This window comes from Sus scrofa, chromosome 13 (assembly GCF_054392235.1).
Source record: "Sus scrofa isolate SSC_HxYL_T2T_F1_AM1 chromosome 13, Sscrofa_HxYL_maternal_Yorkshire_Landrace_v2.0, whole genome shotgun sequence".
In the NCBI taxonomy this organism is placed as follows: Eukaryota; Metazoa; Chordata; class Mammalia; order Artiodactyla; family Suidae; genus Sus; species Sus scrofa.
In genome coordinates this window covers 142,822,497-142,832,519 of record NC_139395.1, presented here as the reverse complement: position 1 = coordinate 142,832,519, position 10,023 = coordinate 142,822,497, and the positions used below count along the sequence as shown (strand labels likewise).

Sequence of the window (10,023 nt, the reverse complement as noted above, 5' to 3'; positions counted from 1 at the left end):
AGTCCTCCCTTCAAGAGTTGAACTTCTCTCTTTTTGAGTTTGGGTTGGATGTAGGGACTCATTTCTAGCCAATGGATTATTGCAGAAGTAATAATATATCATTTTGGAGACTGGGTCATAGATGGCACTGAGGTACAATTTCTGCCTCTCTGTCTCTCCCATCTCCTTCTCTAGTGTAACCAGTTGATGTGTCATGAGGATACTCAAGGAAACTTACAAGGAAGTCCCCATGTTAAGGGACTGAGGCTTCCTACCAACACCCACCCGCCTGAACTGGAAATGAATCCTAAAGACTTCAGGTGACTGCAGCCCTGGCCAACACTTTGGCAATAACCTCATAAGTAACTCTGAGCGAGAACAACCCAGCTAAGCCTCTCCCAAATTCCTGACCCAAAGAAAACATGATGCAATCCCTATTTGTTGTTTTAAGCTTCTATGGAGCAAGTTGTTGCATTGCAATACAAAATAAACACTTTTTTTCTACTTTTTACCTTTTCAGAGAGTGATTTATTTTTGTAGTCTTCAGCAATTAAAGTCACATGAAATTGTGTTGTCTATTCTCTAGTTTTTAGGTATAAATGATTACAGTTAGACCATGTACTGTGGGAAGTATCTCAGCATTCAGTAGGTTAAGGAGCTTCTTTTGAATGTCTTATTTTCCCCCAGATTTCTTTTATAAGACATCATCATCATCATCATCATCATCCCACTACCAAGCACATATTACAAGTATAGATATTATACATTCACATTTATTATATAATTTTACCCTTACCACACCAGTGAGGTAGATACTATATTAGCCACATTTTATATATGAGGAAGTTGAGAACTTGAGAACAAACTTGCCTGATAGAAAGTCACATAGTTCATAGAATAACTATCACTCCAATTCAGGTCTTCTAAATCCAATCGAATATTTTCTCTACTATATCAAGAGCCCTTATAAGTGACCATTTAACTATGCTCCCCAATACCTGACAGCCAATCCACATTTTAGTTCTCAAGTCTGAGATTTGGGAAATTTTACATATCACCCTTCTCTTTTTGTTACTGAGGTTTGTGAATAAGTGAGTGGTTTCATTAACCCCTGCTCCCTTTTTTTTTCTAGAATTTTTATCTCCCCTCCCCCATTTTATTTCCTATTAATTCTTGAAAGTCATCTGATTGCTTTGCTGATGGCCAGGTTGTTATATCTTAAATACTCTCCTATTCTAGATGATTGATCACAAGGATATAGTAAATACTAGGTTTCTAGCCTTCTTTGGCTATCCAGTTGAGTAACTGCCTTGATTTCTATAATTTTATTATCTGCATTTTATTTTTCTCCTAGTTTATGTAATTTCATAAGATATGAAAATAAGAACCCAAATCTTAGTATTTGGCAATGAGTTTTAAGTTTTGCACTTTAAGGAAAAAATATTGTCTAGAATATTAGGATTTTTTAAACCCTTTACTCCAAATTTATAATATATCACTCAATTTTTCACTGAATCATTTGCAAATATTTTAAGGATTACTTAAGGCAGTTATCCTTTATAAGATTATACATATAAATCATTTTGGGAGATTTAGAAGTCTGGAGTAAGCCAGTTTTTAAAAAAGATGATGTCCAATTCTGGTTAAGAACAACTTGCCCAAAGTGCATTTCAAAACATGGTACTAAATTACACATTAACTGCAAGCATACGACATAGTAGAAAAGTAATAAGATTTATGCATGACTTTGTGTCTTTTTTTTTTTTTTTTAATGTTTTTGTCTTTTCTGGGGCCACTCCTGTGGCATATGGAGGTTCCCAGGCTAGGGGTCTAATTGGAGCTGTAGCCACCGGCCTACACCAGAACCACAGCAACTCGGGTTCTGAGCCGCGTCTGCAGCCTACACCACAGCTCACGGCAACGCCGGATCCTCAACCCACTGAACAAGGCCAGGGATCAAATCCGCAACCTCATGGTTCCTAGTAGGATTCATTAACAACTGAGCCACAATGGGAACTCCACGACTTTGTGTCTTAAATGGAAAATAAATAAATATATATCAGGTTGTATCTTACGTTTTTTTTTTTGTTGTTCAATATGGCAGTAGAGTATCAAGTGTTCATTACCTAGAATAGTATAAAAATAGCCCATGAACTGAATTCAGAGTTTATTTGGAATTTTTCTGCTTTCCTCCCATGAGTGCATTTCAAAGAACATTCTTGCCATTTAAATTTTCTTTTTGTTGTTTTATAGGCCGCACCTGTGGCACATGGACGTTCCCAGGCTAGGAATCAAATCAGAGCTACACCACAGCCACAGCAACACCAGATCCAAGCTGCATCTGTGACCTACACCACAGTTCACAGCCATACCAGATCTTTAACTCACTGAGCAGGGCCAGGGATTGAACCGGCATACTCGTGAATACTAGTAGGGGTCTTAACCCATTGTGCTGCAATGGGAACTCCTGCCATTTAAATATTTTTAATAGATTTGGACTGTCTGCCCCCCCTCCAAAAAAAATCTTATAAAATATTCTCTGAAGATTTTGGAGTATGTCAATAGTCTCCTTTCTACACTGACATAAAACTTTTTCCTTGTTCACTATTATTATAATTTATAACATAGATCAAAGCTCCTTAAGCACCAATCTTTACCACCCCAAAGAGAGCTTTTTCTTATGATCAAATGATATTTCACATTAGAGGAGTCATATTAAAATTCAGATTTTAATACTGAGATTCAAAATCCTAGAAAAAATGCATCAATAGCGGCAGACAGCATAATACCCACACTGGCATTGGTCTCTTCCTTCATGTGAGCTTTAGTGTATTCAGTTTGAATTACCTATCAAGCTCTTCAGATAAATAGATTAAGTGATGCTTTCTAATGACCATGTTACATGCTCTGCTGTCTTCTAAATGCCTTCAATCCTTCTGAGGCTCCCTGAAAATTCAAAGATGAAATGGCTCATTGGCAGAGAGTTTGAGCATCACATTCTTAGAGGACTAACTAAAACCACTGAATGGAAATTAACCAAATGCAGAAAGTTTAGGAATGCTTCCTCTTAACCAGAAGCTATATTTATTATGCATTCCTTCAATGATTTTTCTTTGGGGAACATTCAGATACAAGGTCTACACTTTTCTCTACATTGTTTTTGTCACAACTGTCTGACTTGATAGCTTGGCAACCGGATGTGGTGTGTTGGTAGTAAAGTCCTTCTATTTCTTCGTTTTTGAAGTATGCGACATATCCCCGTTGGAAGCGCTCTTGCCTCTTTAGGCACTCTCACAGACAATATCCTTCAACACACAGACAATGCTATAGGTTCACCGAATTCTATATCATTCTTCTCTCCAGGAACGTGGAAAGACTGTATTTTCCAGCCTTCTCTATAACTAAATCAGGACCTGTAGCTAGCTCTGGACAATAAATTGTGAGAGTACAAAAGGTCATAATTAGTCTGAAGTGTAGAACAACAGGAAACAACACATTTCAGATGGCAATGCTACAAAAAAGTAAGCCTCTGTCCTGGACACATAGCATACACAAGAACTAAGTCTTGTTATATGAAGATACTGAAATATTGAGCTTATTTGTTAGCAGAGCATAGTTTATGTAATTCTGATTAATACTTATGGTAGACTACAGCAATCTTACGAAATTCTAAATGTCAGTGCTTGCTGTTTCATATATTAGAAACACAGTCTACTAACTGTTCATCTGTTCAACTCTTTGTGCTGAGGCCACTCCAAGGGTTTAACTTTCCCTACATTTCCATTTATTGCCTGTAAACACCTCTTTAAAAGAATGATTTGTAGTCCTCCTTGGCTGGAGAAAATCAGAGCCTACAAGGGTAAAAAAGGAGTTAAAGAGATAAAAGTTAATGGTTCTTAAACTTTTTATACATCAGAATCACCTAGGAAATTTATTCCAAGTGCGTATCTGCCCCACTCAAGAGATCCCCATTTAATTAATACTGCATGAGCTTAAGAAATATCCTTCCTTCCTTTCTTCCTTCCTTCCTTCCTCTCTTTCTTTCTTCCTTCCTTCCTTCCTCTCTTTCTTTCTTTCTTTCTTTCTTTCTTTCTTTCTTTCTTTCTTTCTTTCTTTCTTTCTTTCTTTCTTTCTTTCTTTCTTTCTCTCTTTCTTTCTTTTTTCTTTTTACCGCTGCACCTGCAGTGTATGGAAGATTCCAAGTCAGGGGTTGAATGGTAGCTGCAGCTAAGGCCTATGCCACAGCCACAATAATACAGGACCCAAGCCGCCTCTGTGATCTATGCCAGAGTTAGCGGTGACCTCAGGTCCTTAACACACTGAAGGAAGCCAGGGATAGAACCCACATCCTAACAGAGGCAATGTCAGATCCTTGTCCCCCTGAGCCACAATAGGAACTCCAAGAAATGTTTTTAAGATGGAATCAAAATGGTTCTGATGTGGATCATGAAGGAATACACTTTGAGAAGTCTTAGACTAGACTTTAATAAAGACTCTCCTCCTATAGTCTGAATAGTATAAAAAACATAGGAAGGGTTTGAAAGAATTTTCATAGATAGTTTTTTGTTTTTGTTTTTGTTTTTTTTTTTGTCTTTTTGCTATTTCTTTGGGCCGCTCCCGCGGCATATGGAGGTTCCCAGGCTAGGGGTCGAATCGGAGCTGTAGCCACTGGCCTACGCCAGAGCCACAGCAACGCGGGATCCGAGCCGCGTCTGCAACCTACACCACAGCTCACGGCAACGCCAGATCGTTAACCCACTGAGCAAGGGCAGGGACCGAACCCGCAACCTCATGGTTCCTAGTCGGATTCGTTAACCACTGCGCCACGACGGGAACTCCCATAGATAGTTTTTGACCCATGGAATATCTTATCTGAATTATCAAGGTCACAACATTAAAATGCAGATTCCTGGACAATATCCATGACCTAATAAATCAATGCCTCTTGGAGTTCCCTCTGTGGCGCAGTGGAAACAAATCCGACTGGGAACCATGAGGTTGCCAGTTCGATCCCTGGCCTTGCTCAGTGGGTTAATGATCCCGCATTGCCGTGAGCTGTGGCTGAGGTCGAAGACGCAGTTCAGATCTGGCATTGCTGTGGCTGTAGCGGTAGGCCAGCAGCTGTAACTCTGATTAGATTCCTAGCCTGGGAACTTCCATATGCGGCCGCAAAAAATAAAGAAAAAAAAATTAAAAAAAAAGCAAAAACAAGCAAACCAAAAAATCTGCCTCTTGGGGAGGGATTTGCCTAAGATCATCACTTGAAAGATGCTCTCCAAAACAATTTCTTTTCTTTTCTTTTCCTTTTTATTTGTCTTTTTCTGTCTTTTTTTTTTTTTTTTTTTTTTTTTTTTTGGTCTTTTTCTGTCGTTTTAGATGGAAGTTCCCAGGCTAGGGGTCTAATTGGAGCTGTTGCCTCCAACCACAGCCACAGTCACAGCCATGCCAGATCCAAGCTGCATCTGTGACCTACACCACAGCTCACAGCAACGCTGGATCCTTAACCCACTGAGTAAGGCCAGGGATCAGACTGGCAACCTCATGGTTCCTAGTCGGATTTGTTTCCGCTGTGCCAAGATGGGAACTCCTAAACAATTTCTAAAGATAAAAAAGTTTAAAACCAGTGCCATGGGAATTGTTTGTCCTTCTGCATATATCTTTATGATTAGTTCAATTTATTATTCATGACTTTTTCATGAACATTAGTTCAGGAACATTAGTTTTATCAGCCACCTCAAATCTTCACCCTGGAAGGTAATATATTATTACTAGAGTTTTTACTAGTTATAAGAGGAAATAATTGGAACCCACCATGTAAATCAGAGCTCCTGAAAGATTAAATTTGATTTTCAAGATAAATGGTGAACATATTTGTATTTTTCATTAAGAAAAATACAAATTATTTATTTTGAGGGGAATTAGAATATGATTATAGAGTCTAGAAGACAAAAAAATGATTCTACTTTTTAAATGCTTAAACATTGTAATATTTTAAAATGATAAAATATACAAAATCATAGTATGACAAGGCCAGATGATGTATCAGACACTTGATATGACATTTAATTAGCTGTGTGTGGATTTACATTAGCAGCCTCTTTGAGTCGAATGTATAATGATTAAAATTAAATAGTTTCAATTAGGAGGCTCTGTAATAGAAATACTTCCACTTGAGTCTTACAAGAGCAGTTCAAGAACTGGCACTGGATCAGATGTCACAAGCCTAGATTAGAGGTCCAACCCTATCACTAAATTGGTTGTGTCATTAAAAAAGTCACTTAACCTGGATATATTCCTGTTCTGTACTCCTTTTGTGCTAAAAAAAAAAAAAATGATGTGGTAAAAATCGATTTGTAAACCATAAATTGTTGTGCAAGTGAAAGTCAATGCAACCACAAGAGTGAATTCACTATGGGTATAAAACTGACCAGTAATTATGGGGCACTTACAATGTGCCAGGCACTGTGCTATGAACTTACATGCATTATATCTTTTAATGCTCACAAAGTCCAATAATCTTATCTCCATTTTAGCCAACAGGAGATTGAGGTGCAGAGAGCCCATGGTCTAACACACAGTTGGGAGATAAGTAAGACTCACATTCATCTCTACGTAACTTGAAACTCACTCCTAAATAGGCAATATTCCTATGTAAATGATGTCCATCTAACCTACAGTCATGTAAATTCAGTTATGAATATGCACGACCTATGAGAAAATTTTCTTCCTTCTCACCTCACTGAAATATATGGTACTGCAGACTACATTCAACTGTAACATGTTGTGTCAGAGAATAATGCCATAACCTCCTCATTTGTCTCCATAATCCCCCAAATTATGACTCTATATTGCTTACATTGTACTTCTATTGTCAATGGAAATTGATACTGACCAAAATTTAGCTTTTGAAAACACTGTGATTATCTACTCATAAGAGCTCATGTTTAATTTTCCATGCCTCTGCCACTAGACTTTTCATTTACTTTCTTCACTAAAAAAATAAGTTAGAAATAACAAAAGTAATTTCTCAGTTTCTCCAAAGATATTTTATGGTTTGGGACATTTTTCCAAAAAGGAACAAGACTGATTATGGGTGAACAGCATTCTCTCTCTTCCTGGGAGCAACTTACATTACCCTCTGTTTACCGATTAGAGAGAAACTACTGTCTTCCAAGTGAAGACCTTCGAATTTACATAAAGAATAGATTAATCTCTTCAAGAAGGAATGCAGTGTAGAAGATGAGTTGTGCTCAATCATTTCCTGCTGGATATTTGGGTAGGATGGCCTGTCATTTCCTAATTACAATTTCCACGGTGAGTCCCATTTGTTCTGGAGGGCGCTATTCCTTCCTCTTGTTTCATCAGGGAAAAGAGCTAATTTTTTCTTGTTTCACCAGAGAATTCTGCATTTCTCTTCAAGAGGAGTAGTGCTATGAAAATTCTGGATTCTTTCTCCATCTCTCATTCCCTATGGTGACTGAGAAAGGATGACGGCCTTGGGCCATAGCTTTCTAGCAGCCAGGGCTTTTGGAGTGAAGGAGAATGCTCATGTCTGGTTTGGTCTTTGGCTCCTTTTACTCTGCTCCTGTTCAAATCAGCAGATTGCACTTGTAATTTTCTTACAGTATACACACCAGGCAGGGATACTTTAGAGTAGGTGAAAGGCACACTATTTTCTAGGTTTTTCTCCTTGATGGAGTGTTGGGTCGGGTCAGCCCTATTCCCAGTTTCTGGCTGTCTTCAATTGGGGGAGGAGATAAATGTCTTCCATTATTTCCTTAGGGTCGGTCTGTGTTCTCCAGTCTCAGTATCACCAGGGTTATTTCAATCCGCATTTGACCTATGTTCTTTGGGTGAATACTTTAGTCTTGAAATTACAAACTAATGGCCCTCTGGTTGTACATGTGTTCGTGTGTGTTGGTTTGTTCTTTTCTGTTTTCTTTTTCTTTTTTTTTTTTTTAAAGTACAGCCATCCCATAATTGACAGATTACATAAAAATCTGATTTTTAGATTATTTTTGAAAAACTGGACAATATTCCAACACTAGGGCTAAATCAATGACAGCAATCAAGATGTATCTGAGTAGAGGATGCTCCCTTTTGAAAATATGTACATATTCTCTTCAATTATTTGCAACTTCAATCTTCTTCATTATCTTTCTGCACTGGAAATCAAGTGTGATGTGCCTTTTACAATTATATTAAAATATTTCGAGTAAAGAAGTGCTTATCTGTACCTATGTACCCATACACATGGGTAATGGGTAATGGATGCAGCGTATTTGTATTATGCTTATATCCCGTTTTTCTCTTTTCTTTCTTTCTTTCTTTCTTTTTATCCCTCTAGGCACTTGAATTGACTATCCACTCTCAGAATTCTGAATGAAAAGAAGGGGTTGATGGACTAAATTCTACCCAAAACCCCTAAACATAGTGAATTTGTCAGCTGTCATGGCTAAAATATAAAGAGATTTTTGTGTAAAACTCCATTCCATTTGGCACATTTTCTCACTCCCCTTTGGTCATTTCCCAGTCTCTCCTAGAATATATTAGAGAGAAACTAAAGAGACTTTTCAGTTTCCTAATACCCAAACCAAATCTCAATTTTTCTTAAAGGAGTTACACTTCAGATATGAATTTAAGAGCCGTAACAGGTAGAAGGGAGAGAGAGAAGTAAAAATGTGTTAGTACAAATGAAATCACATAAAAATATAACTTTATTGATGTTAACAACTTTAGGCAGTTTGGAGAACACTAGTATACAGTGAGACAGAGAACACTATGTATCCCTGGGTGGGTGTATTTGGTTCTTCCTCGGAAAATGCGCTGGAGGTTTACTGTTGAGCTTAGTACTCCAGCTTCTGCCAGAACCATCTTCCTTCTATAATGCTCCTTTGAGATATACATACCCTGTAAGTGTCATGGCCCAAGTACATCTGACTGACTTAAAACATGAGGTTGGTCAACAAACTCAAAGGAAACACGTTGAAATTCTTTACTCCGTTTAAAACCATTGGGCAAGAGAGAGGATCACACTATAGGCAACTTGCACATACTGACCTTCTAGGGCCCAAGAAGAGTGTGCTCTTCTGAGGCCATTAGAGGCAATAAATCTGGATTCAGGTCCTTTGGGTCTTTTGTCTCCTAGAAATAAATAGTTTTTAAAAATCAGTAAAGGGGACAGGATCTGATAGTCCACTAGATGATAAAAATGTCAATTATTCCCATAGGTTCATAACACAAAATGAGTTGGTAGAAATAGCAGCCGCCACCCACCACACGGTAATTATAGGATATAAAAGTCATTGTTATTGGATAAATCCGTGAAATGGTGAAGAGCAAGGGCTGAGATCTGGGGAGCAGGGGGTTCCAATCTGGTGCCATTTTGTATCCATTGAGTTTCTGATTCTTGGGGTACAGCCTTACAGAGGTGTGTCTCCCACTGGGGCTGGGTATGAATCTCTGCCCGGCTCTTGCTCCTAAGGTGACTCTCTCCTTCACAGTAGGTGACACAGCAGCGACAGGCTGCAGAGGGCTTCCCTTTGTGCTTGGACATGGTGTCTGGGGCTGGGGAGGCACCAGCAGCCCTCCCTGAGCTCTGGAGTTCTGGAGGCTCTTTCAGACGACTTCTCCTCCTTTGAACGTGGTCCAGACTGATATCAGATTGGGAAGAGCAGCTCTCATTCCAACCAGAACTGGCACTCAGACTTCTCAGGGGAAGAGCTAATCGCAAGGCTTTCCAGAATTTAGAGCCAGAATGTTTGGACTTTTCTCCTTTCCAGCTCACAAAAGACACAGACTCCTTCAGCTGTAGGATGCTCGGGTGTGGATGCTCAAGGGGACGATACTCAACCACAATGAGCTTGGTGGCAATGGAGTTTTGGCACATGACACCCAGCTTGAACTCCAGCATGCTGATGCTCTTTTCTGTCACATAGTCTGGGCTCAGGACAACAATCATCCTCCGGCTCCTTTGAATGAAGTCAAAAACTGCTTCCACCGTATCTGTAGAAAATGGAAAGACAGGACAATGCCTAGTGTAAA

The 10,023-nt window shown here is 38.8% G+C and overlaps 1 protein-coding gene across 2 annotated transcripts in view; it reads right to left on the bottom strand.

Annotated features, from left to right (window-relative positions):
* Positions 1–8,678: 8,678 nt before the first annotated feature.
* The window catches only part of IL1RAP (interleukin 1 receptor accessory protein), a 138,327-nt gene continuing 136,982 nt past the window's right edge, over positions 8,679–10,023 (bottom strand). For both annotated transcript variants that reach the window (XM_005670066.4, XM_005670067.4), the window contains exon 11: positions 8,679–9,984. In XM_005670066.4, the coding sequence (XP_005670123.1) occupies positions 9,266–9,984 (719 nt within the window). In that variant the 3' untranslated portion in view covers positions 8,679–9,265. The remainder of the gene's footprint in view (positions 9,985–10,023) is intronic.